At 37.2% G+C, this 21,513-nt stretch overlaps 1 protein-coding gene across 1 annotated transcript in view; it reads left to right on the top strand.

Moving 5' to 3' along the window:
* The first annotated feature begins 6,277 nt into the window (after positions 1–6,277).
* The window catches only part of Obi1 (ORC ubiquitin ligase 1), a 46,133-nt gene continuing 30,897 nt past the window's right edge, over positions 6,278–21,513 (top strand). The window contains exon 1 of the mRNA XM_076872334.1: positions 6,278–6,378. Within this exon, the coding sequence (XP_076728449.1) occupies positions 6,307–6,378 (72 nt within the window). The 5' untranslated portion in view covers positions 6,278–6,306. The remainder of the gene's footprint in view (positions 6,379–21,513) is intronic.

A 21,513-nucleotide genomic window follows, 5' to 3' on the forward strand; every position in this document is an offset into this window, starting at 1 on the left:
GTACTGGCCTAATGTGCTTGAGGTCTGGGATGGATCCCCAAAGCTGAAAAAATAATGAAAAAAAAAAGAAGAAGCAAAACAAAACAACAACAACAACAACAAACTTCTCTTCATTGCCTTTCAACAAAGAAACCATGTTTATTCATCTTAAAGTTAAACTTATATATATATAACACATCTACTGGAAGAATATAGGTAATTTTTGAGGCCCATAAGAGCAGAGATTGGCAGTATTATTAATAATATTGGCATATCTCAAAAACAAAAAGGCCACCGAAAGAGGAAAATGAGAAGATGGGGATACACCTAGGCACAGAAGCCCATAGCAAACATGCAACAAACTCTCTCCAACTGAGAGCCTGACTACGAAGAGCAGAGAGAAGCTTTTTCAGAGATCTCTCTCTAGCATTCACATGGCCAAGGAGCCACGACCCTCCACTTTCCATTGCTTCAAAGTAATGGTTGCCCAGTGAAAGATACAATCACAAATTCCCTCTTTGTGAATTCATGAATTTGCATTCTTCTTCATGTTTATCATATAGGTGAGTCTGATTCAGGTGAATCTGATGAGTACTGATTCCCCTGGGACATTCCATTGGAGCAAAACCCAAAGCAAACTAAGTTCATCAAAATAATACCACCTGTGAAGCTCTATGGCACAGTTCATAGCTTCTCCAGGTGTCTCTGTCCATTTCATGGATCTCCTAGGTGGCTAACTGGTCCCTGGTCCCTGGGAATGCAGCAACCACTTATGCTTCCCTAGAACCATATATGGAAGTTCTGTATTTGATAGCTATTTTATACTATAATTAAATAACATTTTAGACATTATTTAAGCAACCTCTTCTGAGGTCATTTTGCCTGATCCTCCTAACATGAAGATGAGAGGTCTGATATCTGCAGAGGTGCAGTGGTTTGCCCTCCATCACACAGGCAGGTAAACTGCAGTGTCAGAATTATCTTCTACCTACCTTGATGTCCAAAGCATTTGTTGTTGAGATTACCATGTATTAAATGTATATGCAGTGGCCAAAATGAATGGTGGGAGGGGACAAAGAAAGTGAAGCCAGAGTTGAAAGAGATTCTGATCTAGGGAAATGAAGTCATATCATAAATAACACTTAAAATAAATGATTGCTTAAACAATAACTGAGAACATTTGAGTGTGTAAAAGAGGCGTTGGGCCCTATTTTCAGAAAAAACATCCTGGCAAGTCCTGGCCAGCTGATAAGGACACCATGACCAAGTTCAAGATGCCATTGTGGGGTAGATACCCTCAAACAAAATGCAATTATTTATGGATCATTGGTAAATAGTATAGAAACATTAGTTTTACTTTAAGGGCCCTGGCTTTGAGTTCCCTATGGAGGAGCATCCCTTGGAGATTTTGCTCACACCTAAAATGAGTGCAAAAAGGAAACACATGTTCTCCTATGGGCAATTTAAAATCAAAAGCAGTCTGAATCTTTAAGTTGAATTCTCTGTTCTGTTACTTTGGCAAGTCCTATAACCTCTCTGCCCTGGTGGTTGTGTTACAATCTTTCTGGAGATAGTATTTTCTTCACTTATTCATGTGTGTGTGTGTGTGTGTGTGTGTGTGTGTGTGTGTGTGTGTTGCTGGGGATTGAACCCAGGGCCTTGTGCCTGCAAGGGAAGCACTCTACCAAATGAACTATATCCCCAGCCCTCTTCATTTATTCTCTAGTATTCAACAAACATTTGTGAAGCAATACTTAGCCTTGGGTGGAACTAACCTATTCTCTTAAAGATGACTTAATTTAAAACTATTGCCCAACTTGTAACATTTTAATATATTTAAAATTATAACTTGCTATGTCACAATGACTGGGGTGAACCAATAACAAGAGCATCCAGAACAAAAATTACTGTAAAAATTAGCATTTTTTGGATGAAATAGAATAGTTGGACTCTGTTATTCCGTTTCTAAAGTAGCTCATTAATAGTAGAGTGGCTGGCACATTACTGTTAGTCATTAAAATATTTGTTGAATGAATAAATTAAGGCAGGGATCTTGTTTGTTTGATTCACATCTATATACCCAGCCCTTAGAGTGATGTGTGGCACATAAAAAGTATTTAAATGTTGTGGGATGAAGAAATAAATAACAAATTACATTTATTTATTCCACAATAACTATCTTGTAATTACATTTCAATTTGATGTGCAGGTTTAATATTAAACCCTCTATTGCTACTTGAGAAGACAGGTTTAGTTTCAAGCTAGGGCAGTGTGACTTACCCATTGGAATGTAAACTCCATTAAGTAGAACTTTGAGTGAGTTGTTTCTTAACACTTAATAAACATGCATTAAAAGAGTGAATTGTTTTGCAATGAGCATGGAAAACAGGTACCATATATTCTAAAAATAAATAAAAACAAAAGCTTTTCTACTGTAGTAAAGTTTTTCTACTGTAGTAAAACATCTTTGCTACCACCATCTTGGTATATTTTAACTCAGGATTCCCAAGCTTTTGAGAGGATGGTACCACACCTGACGTCTGTGCAACTAGGCTAGCACCTCTCATAAATTTTTAATGCAATTTTTATGAGTTTTCTCAGTTTTAACCACAATCCACGTGGGGGTGTATAAATTTAAAACAAACAAAAAATTGTCATTCAGGAATGAAAAATAAATGTAATCTGAAATCAATATTTATGAAGTTGTGATTAATTGACTGATGACCAAATGATTACAAAACGTCTGTCTGAAACATCTACTCAAATTTATTAGCTTTGACCAAAAAAATTAAAAAACAATCTGAACTGGGTCAATGAAAGAATAATGCATTCCTAATCAATTTTTAATAGCACTTAAGATTTTATATTTTTTTAAACTTGCTTTTAAATAATTTATCATTAAAATGAATCTGATTTAAACAAGGGGTAAAAGGTGTTCCACAGCTATTTGATGGTTTTCTTAGCAAAGAAATTCAATTATGACTGACTTTTTATTACTGAACTACTTTATTAATAATAATACATCTTGCACTTACATGAAGGCATTGGGCCAACAATCTGAGAGAATCCATCAAGTGTGATCTAGGATTCAACTTCAATTCTAACTATTATCCAGTGGTTTACCTTTTCCTTGCCTCAATTTCCTCATATATAAAAGGAAAGGACTTCATGATGACCCCCCAAAGACTCTGTAGGTCTACAGATGTATAAAAAATAGTTTAGGAGACCTTAGCCTATTCTGGATGTCATAGGTAACTGAATTCCTCCAGTCACAGGATTTCTCATATGAGGCTTTTAAGAAGGTGAAATAGAAATCAAGCAGAAAGTCAATGAGCCATGTGATCTTTATCTTCCTTTTAGAGTAATTATAGCATCATCACACTATTTGAGCTAAACAATGTCTATTTAGAATACGATTTATCAAAAAACTAGGAAATCCCCTTCATAGAATAGAGAGAAGAGACAGTTCTTGATTTTGACTCACTTGCATTATTAAAAGCAAAGCCTAGAAAATGACCTGGAATGGGGTTGGGGTTGTGGCTCAGCAGTAGAGCATTCACCTAACGCATGTGAGGCACTGGGTTTGATCCTCAGCACCATATAAAAATGAATAAATAAAGGTATTATGTCCAACTACAACTAAAAAATAAATATTTAAAAAAAAGGAAAATAACCTGGAATCAGTTTGGACCTTGAGAGAGTCCTGATCAACATGTATTGCTAACAATATTATTTGTGTGTATGTGTGTGTGTGTGTGTGTTTTGATATCTAGCCACAAAGCATAAATATACAAAGTGTCTATGTTGCAGTATGATTATATTTGTGCTAATGCATATAGTAACATATTAACTAAAATGTTTGCAAGGACATGTGCTACAATGTTAATAGTGAACACCACAAAGATTTAGAGAGATATGGCAAAAGAATAGAGGAAATTTTGCTTAATATTTGATATATATTTTAAAATCTTAATTTTTAAAAAATTCGTCTGTATTATTTTTATAATTCTCAAGAGTAATATGGTCTTCTGTTTTGAGGTAAAAACAAGTAAACATGTTTAAAATAAAACAGCTTGGGCTTATAAAAAAAAAGTAGGCAATGGCTAAGGCCATTTGTGGAATATTCACTTAGTACCAGATACTGGATAAATTAGATGCAATTCCTAGCCTCGAGAAACATAGTCTGTTGTTGTGGTAAATACATAATCAACTATAATAGAATGTGATCAGCATAGAAATAGTTGTATGGTCAGAGTACTAAAACAGCACTCAGAAACTATGATAACAGTAATAAATGTGAAAGAAGATGTTGGAAATAAGTCTAGATTTTAATTTTCTACTTAAAATGGAAGCAATAATGTGTTAAATTGATCTTTGTTACTAGATATTGACACCAATCACAGGGATAATATATAAGAAATTAGCTTGCCTGGTAAGTGAAGGAAAAGTCTTTTTAAAAAGAAGTGTCTTCAATGTGTCTTTCTGATACACTGTTTCCAGGGATGGATGTCAGAGACTTAACATTCTTACTCCTACGCCCCATTCAGAAGCTATAGAAGGAGGCCCTGAAATATCATGTTAACAAGCCTAGGCAACAGAAAACATTAAGATGGGAAAAGATGAAACCAGAATGACAGTAGGTGATGATCTGGAGCTTCACAGACAGGAACTTGAAAGATAAATTAGCAGAACAGGAGAATTCTGGACCTCATATAAATTTGACATTTTAAGGAAATCACCAAATTGGATGACTTATGCCAGACATTCTGAAAAAGTTTACATTAAACAGAATCAGTATGATTATTTTGCTCAGCTCTCCAATTGCAAGCATATTACGGCCTCTGACTGCTAGAGAATAAAGTTGCTAAACTATTTGAAAGAACTCTCACTGCCACTTGTAAGCCATTTTGAGATAGATTTGGGATTCTTCAAGTGAACTACTATCTGTTCCCATTGCATTATTGCCTGGTCCTTTTTATACACATCATACTAAGCATAAATTGCCCTCATTTAAAACACACACACACACACACACACACACACACACACACACACACAGGTAAAACACTAAGAGGCAAAGATTAAATAAGTTGCCTGAGATCACAGGGGTTGTTGAGGGCAGAGATTTCTATTTCAGTTGTCTAGTTCTAGAAATCCTTACTCTTAACCTGGAGGCTGCTTTTTGCCATGTATTGTCTCCTTTTCAGAAAGATTAATAAAATATGTTCCTTTCATATTGTTTCTAGGGCTGGGGCTGTAGCTCAGGGGGAGAACACTTGCCTAGCATGAGTGAGGCACTTGGTTTGATCCTCAGCACCACATACAAATAAACAAATAAAATAAAGGCATCTGTAAAAAAAAAAATGTTTCTAAATCTCCCAAATCACAGATTATATTTGTTTGCATAATACAGCACATCAGCTCTTCTTCACTTAAATCAGGTGCAGTTAAATTCCAAATCTGTTAATATTTAAGATTCATTGAGAAACTTTTATTTTTTTTTCTTTTTCACAGTTGGGAAATGCTAATTTATAACCACAGAAATTCTTCCATGGAGTTCCACAAGAAGGTGGTACACTTCACATCCAAGGATGCACTTGAAAGAGTTAAAATGCATTGCACAAGATCATGGCTCACACCATTTGCAGCTTTCTCACTTATGGATGTGAATGAGGCTCCTGGATGGACTCCTTAAATCTACTTTTGATAGAAATCACAGTGAGAGTCTTGTCTTCAAGGAGAGCTGAGATTAATGTATCCAGATTATTTCTGGATACAGAAGATAAGGAGAAAAATTACTGTTTTTAAAGCAAATTATCATGCCCCCTTGGAAGCAAGCACATGGTATCACTTCAGAATGGAAAAGGAACTGAAAAGGGTGGAAAAGTTGTTTGGGAAACTTAAAATGTACAGATATCGTCTTTTTTATTCGAGTCTCGATTGCGTCCAGTTTATTGTGAGGAGTTTCATCTTCAAGCAATTTCCCCCATCCCAGTAAAACTCTCCCGGGGAAAAATCTGGGGAGTTAAAAATCGTTGATCCATATACTGCCTTCTACTATTACACTTGCCCTTAAATTTTCAAGATCGTCGATATGTGTAGAAACACACTTTTCTTCTCATTCTTAGGAATCTTGCAGCACCTGAACTGGGGGAAGTTTTTCTTTACCTTTTAATGAAACGGAAAAAGCCCGGGCGAAAGCGCGTTTTCGTTTCCTCTCCCGGGCAGGCCCTGCCGGGCCGCCGTAGCCGGCCTCGCGCGTCCTTGGTGGTGGTGAGGAGCCGCTGTCGGCGGGACTTCCGTGTTGGCGGGATTCTGAACGCTGCCATGGCTCAGACCGTGCAGAACGTTACATTGTCTCTCACTCTGCCCATCACGTGCCACATTTGCTTGGGGAAGGTAAAGGTTGATTCCGGGCACAGCTACGAAACGCGGTTGGGTATGAAGTGCCCTACGGCGCCGAGAGCGGTCTCGATGCCGGGCGGGGATGGGGCGTGAGGCGCCGCGCCGGGAGAAGACGCTCACCCGCGTTCTCCTCACGCGGCGGGAGGCCGTGACCCGGGGCCCAGCGGAGCTTGCGGTGATTAGTGGGTTCATCTGGAAGCCTTGTAAAGGGGGATGACAGCGTCCCGGGGCCAGGCAGTGAGACTGCACTGCGCTTGTTGCCACGGCCTGAGGCCTCACTGGGGCCGACGCCGGCCTCGGAGGGGCCGCAGCGGAATTGCTCCGCTGTGGCATTTTAGCCCCTTTTGCAACCCCAAGTGGAGAATGACCCGTGAAAGCACATTTCCTCGTAGCCTCACCTCAGGTTCCTGAGACCCCTGTACAACCAGAGTGTCTGTGCTCCGGGGCCTGCTGTGCTCTTTGGAGAATGTGGTCCATTTTAAGGTCCTTTTCTTATTCTGGCCTCCAGGTTGGTCTTTGCTCCGGGGTCAGAATATGAAAAGTAAATAGTTGATGTCCCTGGGTGGTATTTAAAATAAGAGGGATGGCCTTTAACTCCAACGGGGGATCCTTGGCCAGATAGAATCCTCTCTCTTTGTCATGCAGTAGGTGCCTAATGTATTTGTGAAACTGGGAGAAAGTACTTACGAATTAGAAACGGAGTTTTGAATGTTCTCAGGCCTTGGTCTCCCCTCTCTTTTTCGTTTTTGCATCCCATTCGGATTTTTAAAGAACCTTTATTTTTTTTAATCTCGTGGATCAAGAAGGGGGAAGATACTGACACAATGAGTTTTTTCCACCCTGAATGGTTTTTGATGTTTGTAGCATGGCTGGGTTGAATTTCTCCCCTCACTGTAGACAGACTACACCCCCAGGCTTAGAATTGACTCTGCGAACTTAATGAAGCAAAGATTTGAGTGCCAGCCAGTACTCGTTTGAGGTTCATTGTGCTGAGTTCAGGAAGTAGAAGGAAGTCAGGATTGGAAGCAACTGATAACTCTTGATACCAATCAGAAAGAAATGCCAGAGAAGCAGCAGACGTGCTGTGAGAAGACCTAATGGATGGCTTGATCGATTCTGATTAGAGAAATCAAGGCTGACCTGGGCACCGATGGTGTTTGAGCTGGCATTTGCCACCACTGCCAGCTTGCCAGGCTGGTGAAAGGAGGAAGTGATTTTTCTATTTGCTTCAGTCCTGTATATTTGATTTCTGATAAATTTCCCAGAAGTACCTGTTAAATTCTGAATGAATTTCCAATCGTAGTCTTAAAACTGACCCAGAAAAATATAGGGAGGTAACTTTCTCTTCATTGTACATGCTATACCTAGTTTCTGTTAGTAAGCTGACTTTTAAAATTACATTGAGTTGCCTGGTTTACACTTACCAAATCTATGCTTTTTGTGTTTAACCAAATTGATATCAAATAGAATAGTTCTTTGCAGATTATAGAGTGCTTTGAATATATTTATTTTGTTTACTTCTCACACTAATGCTATCAGATAGATGAGGGTTGGTTTTCTCTTTTTTTTTTTTTTAATAAGGAAACAAAAGCTTAGAATCTCTAGTAGTGGAACTTCTGTCTTCAGTAGAATACAAGAACACCTGACCTCATCCATGCCACCAAACACTTTAGATGGGTTTTCCCCAACTCCCACCCAGGAGTGGTTAGTTTTATTCTAAAATAAGAATCGGATAATAAAAATTAAAGGATTAGCAATTTGTAAACAGGCATATTTTCTGTTACGGAAGCAGAAAGGTGTGGGCCTGAGTGACTGAGTTCTTCAGACTAGTTGGGTTCTAGTCTAGGTTCTGCCACTTAACGGTTATATGGTCTTGTAAAAATTACTCTCTGGCCTCAGTTTCCTTATCTGTAAAATGGGAATGGTAATAGTATCAACTCTCATCCTTATGTTTTGGGAAGGATAAAATCAAACATAAATGTTGTTATAAAATCTGGTACATAGTAATATTCAGTAACTATTAACTTTTATTCTGGGCATTGAAACATGCCCTCAAACTGAGAAAAATCATTCTTTTCTGGTGACTATTCCTTCCAGTTGCTTTTTGAATCCATTGCACTTCTGGAAATTGCCACAGTACATACAGGGATTTTAACTGGTTTCATGTGACTGTTGACTTTTCTAATCCAATCTGCTTGTGCCACCCATTCTTCCACACATATAATATTTCTGGGGTACTAAATAAATAAAGTATTTTTCATTTGGAAAGAAATCTATTTTGGTCTAGTTCCGTAGTATTAAAAGTTCTGCTTAGTGTGAAGGGCAAATTTTTTGACTGAAGTAACCAGAAATGAAACCGACTTACCTACAATGAGGGGGTTCCAGCTTCTCACAGTGTCCAATAATAGTATGAACTTTTTTGCTAGGAATACTATCAAAAAGATCCTGTTTCATCAAGGACTGCATGCTTTGCTCTTCATCCATATTGTTGATTTAAATTTTTGAAAAGATAGGACTAGGGACAAGAATCTAATGCAACTTGGAGTCTTCACTTTGGGTTGCAAAAATTTATTTATCATTGTTCACTGGGGATTGCTGATTGGCGAGTAAGTCATTCATCCACCTTAGTACATTGAGCCCATGTTTGAATCCTAATTGCCTCAAAGCTCCCAAGAGTGGGTTTATGAGCCTTGTGTATTATTGTCACAAGTAATTTGCCATCTGGAATACAAGTTCTACATTTTTTTCTCTTTTCCAAATTAAGTTTGAAGAATATAGTCATTTGATAATATTGTTTTTAGATACTTATAGTATAATAAAAAGATAAACTCAAAAAGCGTTGATAGAGCCCAATAATTATCAGGGTTGGTATATAACAGCTGAGGTATTTATTAATAGGATTCCAGTTTATCTATAAAGCATTTCTGTTAGGAATGAAGATAGGAAAGGGGAAAGAGGGTAGGTAGGAATGAGGACCTCAATAAGTACGTATTATTAACTGACTTATTTCATGTGGTTTTAAAGTTCTAGAATATAAATTCTGGCTCAGACCCAGAGGTTTCTTACAACATAGCAAGAACAATGCAGGAACTTTATTTTGAAGTTTCCAAATTCTCAGGGTTAAAGTAGTGGGGCCCCTACCATAGTCATTGCTACACCACAGCCTTATCATTCTAGGTCTTTGTTAGGGAAACAAGATGTGACAAGAACAATAGTATTTCAGGAGATTAGGTTGACTCTCCTCCCTAGCAAGGATGCCAAAGGGGCAGAGGAATTGATATTAAGTATAATCGCCAGACTAGTTGATCAAGCTGATCTACAATTTCTTTACTCTCATCATCTCTTATTAGTGCACAGTCTCTTCTTTCAGGCACATATCCCCTATTTTTTATTCTCAGATTATTGTTTGTGAACCTTGCTGCAAGGAAGGAAGAACTGTTTTTTAACTAAAAAGAGTATGTGATTTTAAAGTGGAATAACGCTTAATGCAAATTCAGGATCTGTCATCATAACATGAATCATTATTTCTTTAAGTCTCAGTTTACAACCCCATTAACTTGTTAGGAAGATTGATTTGGATATTCTAGACCAATAGTTCTCAGTAGGGTGGAGGGAGATTTTGACCTATCTCTGACATTTGTTAATGTCTGAAGACATTTCTTATTGTTCATAGGAGGCTGCTACTGGTATCTACTTGGTGAAACCCAGGGATTCTGCTATCTAAACATCCTACAATATATACAGGACTTCCTCCTACAACAAAAAATTCTTTAGTCAGTGGTGCCCAAGATGAGAAAGCCTGTCTTAAATGACTGTATAATTCCTAGTAGCTGAGCCTAGGATGACATGGATATTAATCGACAACAGCTTTAATTGTGACTTCTCCAAGTATATTTGATGTTCTAAGAAAGGTTTTGGTCATAATCTCTCTTAAGATGGAAAATATTCATATAAAAATAAAATGACATAATAGGAAAACAGATTATAGGCTTAATTTTTTTTTTTTTTTTTTGCACCAAGGACAGCACCCTCTGGTCCACTTCCGTGTGAAGAGTCCACGTTTTATACCTTGCTGTTTTAACTCTTCCTCTTCTTCTTTCTCACCAGTCTTATGAAACATTACCTTAAAATATCATTTCAACATGCTTTCTCTAGATGAATTTGGGATTATATATGTCACTTGCATGCAGGTATAAATAAAAATGAAATGTGGTCTTGCATTTTTATTTCCTAACAGTTTTTTCCCACAGATCCCATTTAAGAGTAAATTGGATAGATATAATGATTATTTCAATTGAGAGTATTTTATTGGAGGAGAATTAAGGGAGGGATACATTCTTTGTATTTTGCTATGCAAGCTACAGTCAAATAAATGACTAGTAACTTGTTTTAATAGTTCATTATGCTTTCTTTCAGTTCTAAGCTAAATTTATACCATTGTCTAGAAATCATCATATGATAAATACCCCATGCAAGGAAATCAACTAGTAAACTGTTTCAAAAATCCAGCACAATGACAGTGATAATACTAGGTATCCAACAGTGCAAATGATTATCTTATGAGTGACATTGTTAATGGCCTATAGTATACAGAGCCAACTAGTCTTGTCTATGGTTGTTCTTCTGTATCATTTTAGCATGTTAAATGGAGAAATTAAACTCCCTTCTCTTTGCACAGTTTATCAGTGGCCATTGATTTTTTTGCTTCTTGGGATATTTTTTGGGAATATTATCTTAGCTTTTCATTTTAGTACATCATAATTCACTTTTATTAGTCTTACAGTTTGCAAAGCATTGTACCAGATGCTCCATGTAGATAGAGTAGGACATTGCCACTGTCCCCGAGGAGTCTGAAATCTAGTGGGGAAGGCAGAATATAAACAATTTTCTAAGCAAGGCACAATGCAGAAAGAAGGAAACATTAAGTAAGTTAGTGAGTACCCTATTAGACACAGTTATATTAGCTTCTTTCTGTTACTATGACAAAATACCTGAAATAATAAACTTATAAGTAAGAAAAACTTATTTTGCTCCTACAGTTTTAGAGAATTCAGTCTATGACTGGCCTCGTTGCTTTGAACCTATGACAGGCAGCACAGTACATCATGAGAGAAGCTTATGATAGAGGAAGTTGCTAACCCCATGGCATCCAGTAAGCAAAGAGAGAAGGAGGAAGAGCTGGGGTCCCAATATCCCTTTCAAGGGCATTATCCTACTGAACTAACTTCCTTTCACTGCATCCCACCTCCTATAGGTTTTGCCACCTCCCAGTAGCACTATGGGCTTGGGACTAAGCCTTTAATATGTGGGTATTTGGGAGCTATGCATGATCCAAACTGTAGCATTCCATCCTTGGTTCCCAAGGTGCATGTCTGTCTCAGTGTAAAATGCATTCAACCTATCTCTAAGAGTCTCCAGAATCTTAATTGTTACAGCGTTACTTAAATGTTCCAAACCTTTCAAATCCAAAGTCTCCTCCTAAGCTCAAGGCAGACTCATCTATGAGCCCCTCTAAAGAAAAAAAAAAATTAAAGATTGCATACTTCCAAGATACAATGGCATGGGGAACACTACCATTCCAAAAGCAAGGAATAGGGTCATAGAAAGGAAGGATTTGATTAAAGCGACACAAAACCTAGTAAAGTTCTAATGCTCCATATTTCACATTAAGTCCTAATTGTCCACGTCTGACATTCTGGGCACACTATGGTAGAGTATGAGCTCCAAAAGGCTTGGGCAGCCCAGTTCTTATGACCTTGCTGGGTGTAGCCCATATAATCATTCTCTTGGGCTGGTTCTGCTCACTGCCTATAGCTTTCCTGGGCAGGTATTTCTTGTTCCTGGCATCTCTAATTTTCCAGGATCATTATTGCAGCTTCACACATCTCCCTTTCAGGTCCTACGTGTATGGGGCTAAAACACTGCCTGGCTTCCTAGGCTTTCCTTTGAAATCTTTGTAGAATCCTCTACAGACATGCTTACTCTTAAATTCTGCATACCTAAAAAACTAATATCATTTGGATGATGCTAGGATTTGTTGCTGCTTCAAACACAGCTGCAGTAGTGTCAGAGTGCTTTGACAGCTGAAAAAGGGGAAACAAATTCTGGTAAAACAATTCTATAGGTGGCTCTGTGTGAGCAGGGCACCCTAACCCTCTTAAGAGTCGTTGAAACAAGTTTGCACATTTATGCCTTTTAGCCCATGATGGGTGGCATCTTGCTGATGCCTGAGATGCCTTCATGGTATCTTTCATATTCTCAGTGTGAAATACTGGACTACTTTTTAATGGTGTTTATCTTTTAGCAACTGTACCTTACTTGGCAGCACCTTTAAAAGTGCTCTTTTTCTGGGCAAACTACATCTTCCAAATTCTTTGGTTCTGTTCTTTCCTCTTGATTCCCACGATATTTGCCTAAAAGCAGATGGTAACACCTATGCTGCCGCCTGAATGCTGTACTGCCTTAAAAATTTCCTCTGCCAAATAAACTAGACCATCATCTTTTGGGGGGGGGGGGTTACTGGGGTTTGAACTCAGGGGCATTCGTCCACTGAGTCACATCCTCAGCCCTATTTTGTATTTTACTTAGAGACAGGGTCTCACTGAGTTGCTTAGCATCTTGCTTTTTTGCTGATGCTGGCTTTTTAAAAAAATTGTATTTATTCTAATTTGTTATTCATAGCAGCAGATTGCATTTTAATACATAGTACACATATAGAACACAATTTTTCATATCTCTGGTTGTTCACAAAGTAGAGTCATACCATTTGTGTCTTCATACCCATACTTAAGTTAATGATGTCCACCTCATTCCACCATCTTTCCTACCCCCTCCCTTTCTCTCCCCCCACTTGCCCTATCTAAAGTTCCTCCATTCCTCTCATGCTCCCCTCTCCATCCCCATTATGAATTAGCATCCACGTATCAGAGAAAACATTTGGCCTTTGGCTTTATGGGATTGGCATACTTCACTTAGCATAGTATTCTCCAACTCCATCCATTTACCTGCAAATGCCATGATTTTATTCCTTTTTAGTGCTGAGTAATATTCCATTGTGTGTATATACCACAGTTTCTTTATCCATTCATCTACTGAAAGGCATCTAGGTTGGTTCCACAACTTAGCTACTGTGAATTGTGCTGCTATAAACTTGATTGATGTGGCTCTGTCACTGTAGTATGCTGGTTTTTTTCTTAATATTTTTTAGTTGTTGATGTACCTTTATTATTTATTTATTTATTTATTTATATGTGGTGCTGAGGATTGAAGCCAGTGCCTTACACATTGCTAGGCAAGTGCTCTGCCACTGAGCCACAACCCCAGCCCCTATAGTATTTTTACGTCCTTTGGGTTTAGACCACGGTGTGGGATAGCTGGATCAAATGGTGGTTCCATTCAAAGTTTTCTGAGGAATCCCCATACTGTTCTCCATATTGGCTGCACTAGTTTGCAGTCCTACCAGCAATGTATGAGTATGCCTTTCCCCTCACATCCTCGCCAACACTTATTGTTTGTACTCTTAATAGCTATCATTCTGACTGGAGTGAGATTAAATCTTAGAGTAGTTTGATTTGCATTTCTCTAATTGCTAGAGATTGACTATTTTTTAATATGTTTGTCGATTGATTATATATCAACTTCTGAGAAGGGTCTGTTCAGTTTCTTGGCCCGTTTATTGATTGAGTTATTTGTTTTTTTTTTTTTTTTGGTGTTAAGATTTTTGAGTTCTTTATATATGCTAGAGATTAGTGCTCTTTCTGACGTGCATGTGGTAAAAATTTGCTCCCATTCTGTAGGCTCTCTATTCACCTCACCCATTGTTCCTTTTTCTGAGAAGAAGCTTTTAGTTTGAACCCACCTCGTTTTTTGATTCTTTATTTCTTGCGCTTTAGTAGTCTTGTTAAGGAAATTAGGGCCTAATCTAACATGACAAAGATTTGGGCCTACTTTTTCTTCTATTAGGTGCAGGGTCTGGGTCTGATTCCTAGGTCCTTGATCCACATTGAGTTGAGTTTTGTGCAGGGGAGAGATAGGTACTTAATTTCATTTTCTATATATGGATTTCCAGTTTTCCCAGCACCATTTGTTGAAGAGGCTATGTTTTCTCCAATATATGTTTTTGACGCCTTTGTCTAATATGAGATAACTGTATTTATGTGGGTTTGTCTCTGTGTTTTTTATTCTGTACCATTGATCTATAGGTCTATTTTGGTGCTAATACCATGCCCTTTTTGTTACTATTGCTCTGTAGTATAGCTTAAGGTCTGTTATAGTGATGCTACCCACTTCACTCTTCGGCTAAGGATTGCTTTGCCTATTCTGGGTCTCTTATTTTTCCAGGTGAATTTCATGACTGTTTTTTTCTGTTTCTATGAGGAATGTCATTGGGATTGCATTAAATCAAAATCTTTTGGTAGTATGGTCATTTTGACAATATTAATTCTGCCTATCAAAGAACAAGGGAGACTTTTCTATCTTCTAAGATCTTCTTTAATTTCTTTCTTTAGCGTTCTATAGTTTTTTATTGTAGAGGTCTTTCACTCTTGCATTGACTCCAAAGTATTTGCATTTTTTTGAGGCTATTGTAAATGGGGTGGTTTTCCTAGTTTCTCTTTCAGAGGATTTGTCACTGATGTACACAAATGCCTTTGATTTATGGGTATTGGTTTTATATCCTGCTATTTTGCTGAATTTATTTATTAGTTCTAGAAGTTTTGGGTGGCATTTTTTTTTTTTTTTTTTGGATCCTCTAGGTGTAGAATCATGTCATCGGCAGATAGTGATAGTTTGAGCTCTTCTTTCCTATCTGTATCCTTTTAATTTCTTTCATCTGTCTAATTGCTCTGGCTAGAGTTTCAAGAACTATGTTAAATAGAAGTGGTGAAAGAGGGCATCCCTGTCTTGTTCCAGATTTTAGAGGGAATGCTTTCACTTTTTCTCCATTTAGAATGATGTTGTGGTGGGGCCTAGCATAGATAGCTTTTACAATGTTGAGATATGTTCCTGTTATCCCTAGTTTTTCTAGTGTTTTGAACATGAAGGGCTGCTGTATTTCGTTGAATGCTTTTTCTGCATGTATTGAGATGATCATGAGAGTCTTATCTTTAAGTCTGTTGATGTGATGAATTACATTGAGGTTGGCTTTGAAGTCATGATCCTCTTGCCTTAGCCTCTGAAACCGCTGGGATTACAGGCATGAACCATTGAGCACGTCTACACCATCATCTTTAAACTCCACCTCCTACAAAGTCTGTACATACACAGTATAGCCAAATTCTTTGCTACAAAGTAAAAAAAGTAGCCTTTAGTCCAATTCCTAATAAAGTTTTTATTTCTCTCTGAAAGCTCATAAGCATAACCTTTACTATCACAGTTCTTTACTTGTACATTTCTATCAGCATTCTGGTCTTCTGAATCTCACAGTAAGCTTCACTTACAGCTTTCTATGCTTTTTCTAGCCTGCTCCTTCAAACTTTTCCAAACTCCTTATACAAACCAGTTCCAAAGATTTCTGAACCACATCATCAACATATATAGTCACAGCAATGAACCCACATTTGGTACTGACTTTATGTGTTAGTCAGCTTTCCATTACTGTAACAAAATATGTGAGATAATCTTCTTAAAAGGAGGGAGGGTTTATTTTGGTGTATAGTTATGGAAGTTTCTGTTCATGGTTGGTTGGCTGTGTTGCTTGGGCAAGGCAACATATTGTATGTTGTGCTTAGTGGAGCAAGCTGCACTCCTAATAGCAGTTGGGAAGCAGAGAGAGAAGAAGGGTCTGGGGTCCCAATTTCTCCTTCAGGTCCCATTAAAGTGATCTAATTCCCCCTAGTGCCTACTTCTTAAAGGTTTTAGCACCTTCCAGTATTTCCAGACTGGTGACCAAACTTTTAACATATGGACCTTTTGGGGGACACTTTTCTAAACTGTAGTTATGGTTAATCCTAAAAATCATTAGTGAAGGCTTTGCAGAGGAGTTATCATTTGATTTATATTTAAAAAGTGAGAGGGATTTTATTTTGGTTTTCTCGGGAGGATGGAGAGGCCAATAAGACATAACAAGCTAAAAAAGGAGAGTTCCATAAATAGGAGCCTCTACTGTCTATTTTTGTGAACATCAAGTAGATCTGTGTTGTTGAAATGTACCTTATATCAAATACTGAAATGGCAGATCAAGGGAAATGTCTTTTTAAGAACTAGATATATTCTTCATATGCTATACTTAATATTATAAGTAGGGAAAACTCATTGCTATCTTGCTAGAGAGCAGTGAAAGCTATTGATTTATACTTAGAAAGGTAGCTCTGGAATCAGTGTGAAAGGTGGACAGACGTGAACATTTGTGGGAGAAGATCATTGTTTTAGATCAGGTAAAAAAGAATGAGAACCTAAACTCATTATTGGGGTGAAGAACGTTTGGGTATAAATTTGCCATGCAACCGCTATTCTGAGGTGTACATTTTCCTCTTATTCTAACATATCTGAAATCTAGTTGCATCTTACAAGTGAGTGATTGTATCTTGTAATTGTAATCGGCAATGTTTTTCATTCTTTTCTCTTAGTGGTACATAAAATATTGGTGAAACTTAAGAATGTATAACTTCTTACACCTAATATATCATACAGAATTTGGTGACCAATTGGATAATGAGGATAGGTAAAAGAGGTTAGTAAAAGGCAGCTCTTTTTTAGCCCAAGTAAAAAAGTGGTGATGCCATCAACTTAGGAAGTAGTGCAGGTGCAGGAAGAAGAGTGTGTGGAGGAGATCAAGGTTTATTTTGAACATGTAATGGTGGAGGCAGCTGTAGGATCCTCATAATGATTTGGCTCCTGAGTTATATAGTTAATAGACTTGCTATTTTGTCTGTATTCAGGGAGGAGGGATTGCTGTGTGAAAGTATCTGGGCTACCATCCATTATTTATTTTTAAACCACACCTAAATGAACAGGGTACCTAATTTTCAGAGGCAAAAATTGATGCTCAGAATAATACAAGTGCTTACCCAAGATAGCATAACTCAGTAAATGAGAGAGCTGGAGTTGTCTCCAGGTTTGTTTGTAGAAGCCTAAGCTCTGTTTCTTATCAAGGTCCACTTATAGAGAAGTTGAGTTGTTACATAAAGCTGATATTAATGTCATGTGGCACATGAGATTAAGAAAAACAAGAGGGGGGAGGAGAGGAGGGAGGGAGGGAGGGGCAGGCATGCATGAATATCAGATAAGATGGCCTGGGAAAAATGTTAGGAAAAGTAATTGTGCCACCTCAGTATCTTGACTGTATGCATTTTACTCTCTGATTCTGTTTCCATTATACTCTCCAGCATTACTCCAGCCTTATTGAAATGTATCCATTAACTCTATCACTTTTCACTATCATCATTACCACTTAAGTACTCATTTCACTTATTATTTGTGGTCATCTATTATTATTAGTCCTTTTTCTCTCCCTTTCTCCTTGGCAAAATCTCAACTCTGGGTAAACTGAACTAATTACCTAATTTCCTGCCTGAACTAAGCAGCTAAATATTGCTAAGAAAAATAAACACCTGTGCTAATTAGTCTTACTTTGCATTCAAAACCACAGACCTTAAATAGGAACTCAACAATGTAAAGAAGTCCTGCTACATGTCTCTAAAAACTTTATCATTTTCAAAATAACTGCTTTATTCTTTTTTTTTTTTTTCAAATCTATATCCTATTTCCCTTCTCACATTCAGCTGATATCCTCACTTCACATTTAATGACAAAATATAAGCAACTGGGACAGTTGGAATATGAATAAATTCCCTTGTCTTTCCCATTAACAGATCTTTAGTCCCTTACTATTTGTTCTCACACTTCCTGCTTTCCCTTCTGTTAAAAAGCAAGACAGTAGCTCACTCCTAAAAAGACAAAATCTCCTCTTGTGCTTTGAATTCCATTCTCCTTTACACAGAAATTTTTCTGTCTCCACTTCAAGACTCCTCCCCTTCACTACTGATATTCCCTTTTTACTGTATCATTCCCTTTGACTTTCCTGACTGTGGTCTAATGAATTAGTTTGCTCTTTCCTTTGCATCAGAATATGAAAGACTTGTCTATATCCATCTTATCATTGTCTCTTAACATCCAGATTTCCATCCCCACCAGTTGCTGAAACAGGGCTTTTTAGTAACAGGTCACAGTGACTTCCATGCAGTTAAATCCTATAGTCTCATCTCAGTTCACATCAAACTCAATATCTCATCAATATTTACATATTTGGACACTGTCTCCCTCTTAACACATTCTTCTCTTAACTTCTATGATACTGTTTTCTGTTTCTGATATGACAGGGTCCCCTTCTCCCAGTTTCTTTTGCTCCTTATTCCTCCTTTTTCTCTAGTTAGTGAAATGCCTCCCATCCCTGCTGTTTTGTCTATATTGGGCACCTGCTCCAGTGACTTTAAATGCCATTATCTTTTATACCATTGACTCTCAAAACTTACCAAGGCAAGACTAAACTTATGCACTTAATTTTTTTTTTCAGGTTGGGGGGTGTACAGGGGATTGAACTCAGGGGCATTTGACCACTGAGCCACATTCCCAGCCATATTTTGTATTTTATTTAGAGACAGGGTTTCACTGAGTTACTTAGTGCCTCACCATTGCTAAGGTGACTTTGAACTCTTGATCCTCCTGCCTCAGCCTCCTGAGCTTCTGGGATTACAGGCATGCATCATCACACCCAGCTGAGACTTATGCACTAAAGTATGGGGTTGGCATCACAAATTTCACATGACTGAAACCGAATTCTTGATTTTTACCATGTGTGAAATTTGCTCCTTCATCTTTGGAACCTTAGTAAATGATAACACCAACCACTGAGGGGCTTAAAACCATTTTTAAGATTGGTGAGCCACTGGAATTTTTGAGGGGAACAAATACATATAAAAATACTGATTGCTTTTAAACATATTTCTCGTATGGAATAGCATTTTAAAGCCCTTTTTATAATGTGTAATTTTATATCTTAAACATCGGATTTCATCCATTTTTAGATGAGTTTATGACATAAAAATAAATTAAGTCACCATTATAAAAGCAGCTACCAGTTCAAGGAGATAACTCTTTCTTCCTTAACTGAGCTTCGTAATTTGGGGGGAATAAGGTACTACTAGGAATAATATAGGGTACTACTAGGAATATTATAGGTACTACTAGGAATATTATAGGTCCAGGAAGGGTGACAGAATAGATATGACATTACCTTCCTGGTATTTAGTTTGGGCTTTTGTATTTCCAGAAAATTTCATGATATGCAAATGAAACTAAAACATGCATGAACATATTATAATGTAGACTTTAAAATCACCTGAATTTTTAAGGAAAAAAAAATGCAACCAAAGTTCAGATTTGCCAGCCACTTCATATTAACCAGAGAATGCCTCACAGATTTTATGCGTGGCTGCTGCTAGGAGCATTTTCGAAACAAGAGTTTTAGACATGGTACTTCATGGTTTGTTTGTTTGTTTGTTGTTTTTAAAGGAATCTTTTCAAACCCTTTGAATTGAATGAATTAGTTAGATTTCTGCAAGAGCAAGTTTAAATTCATCTTTAATAATCTTCTCTATTTAGTTTTCTTGGATTAGCGTTTATAATCAAGGGAGTAGCAAGAGATTTGGAAAGCCAGACTGAAACCAGACAGATCTTTGCAATGAGACTAAAATGATTACCTGCCTGCCCGTGATTTTGTTTTGGCTGTGTAGACCCATTCCAAATGAATAAATACTCAGTAGTCTTTTAGGGCAGACACAGAGGCACAAGGAAAGTGGTTTGTGGTAACACTCTATCTTCATTCTCCCTCTAATTCTGCTTTCCCTTGATCTTCTAGTCTCCTCCCCAGTACAGAAGGCCTTATTACTGGTATTGTTAATATTAGAACAGGAAAATATTGAAAATGGCTGCAGAATATTTTGAATCCTATAGTGGAAATATCATGTTGATCAAATGAAAGCCTAAGTCTTTCTGTGCTGTTTTTGTTTTTATTGTTAAATTAATGCTATTTGAAAAATATTAAGTCATGATTCCCTTGTGGTGAGTTCATCAACTAATAAAATTACTGCCTTAATAGTAATTAATTCATTAAATAAATCAATTAAACCAATCTTTATTGAGTACCTACTAAGTACTTATCTAACTTATAGGTACCAGCAATTTAGGGATGAATGAGACTGGTAAAGAAAAATCTGATATGAGTAAAGTTAAAAAAGGGATGTGGCTCAAGCGGTAACACGGGGGCACTGGGTTCCATCCTCAGCACCACATAAAATAAAGATGTGTGTCCACCGAAAACTGAAAAATAAATATTAAAAAATTCTCTCTCTCTCTTCTCTCTCTTTCTTAAAAAAAAAGTGAGTAAAATGATGCTCAAAGATCACTGATTTTTAAAAAAAAAAAAAGTTTATTTGAGTTAACAAAGTTTATTTGAGTAAGAAAATGGTTCTAGAACAGGCAGCATTCTGGACCCGAGTTGGTTTAGAATGTCCTGCTCCATCGTGTATAAGGCTATATACAGTTCATTACTAGAGAAAAGGAAGTGGCACACAAAAAGCAGCCATCTGTTGCAAGAATATACTCTTCTTTTCTCTTTTTCCTTTGACAAAACTGCAACATTCAAAACACTCCAGTAACTCAGCACAAGCTACCTAATTTCTTCATACTTTGTCTTCCTTACTTGTAACATATATTTACTATATTTAGTTCATACAGCTGTGGTTTGTAAAAGACAGAAAGAGACAGAATGTACGCGTGGAAGCCCTTCATAAAATATGACTATGTAAATGTAAGGTATTGTTATTTGTCCACATTTAAATGGAGTCAGAAATTTGAGTATTTCGTGTAAATACACGTGTAAAATAAAATAGTCTGAGGAAAAAATGTCCTAACCTTATTGGAACCAAAAAACAAAAAATATTCATTTTTTTTTTGTCTTACCATGAATATGGTTAAATATAGAATAATGCATCTCATAAATATGTCAAGAATTTCAGCTGCTATAACCAACTATTTTAGCTAGCATCTGTTATGCATATATAAGAAATGATATGGTCAAGATAATCAGCATTTTGAAGTCCTAGATATTCCCTGCTAAACACTCACTGTTCT

The sequence above is a fragment of the Callospermophilus lateralis genome, chromosome 12, assembly GCF_048772815.1.
Source record: "Callospermophilus lateralis isolate mCalLat2 chromosome 12, mCalLat2.hap1, whole genome shotgun sequence".
NCBI classification, from domain to species: Eukaryota; Metazoa; Chordata; class Mammalia; order Rodentia; family Sciuridae; genus Callospermophilus; species Callospermophilus lateralis.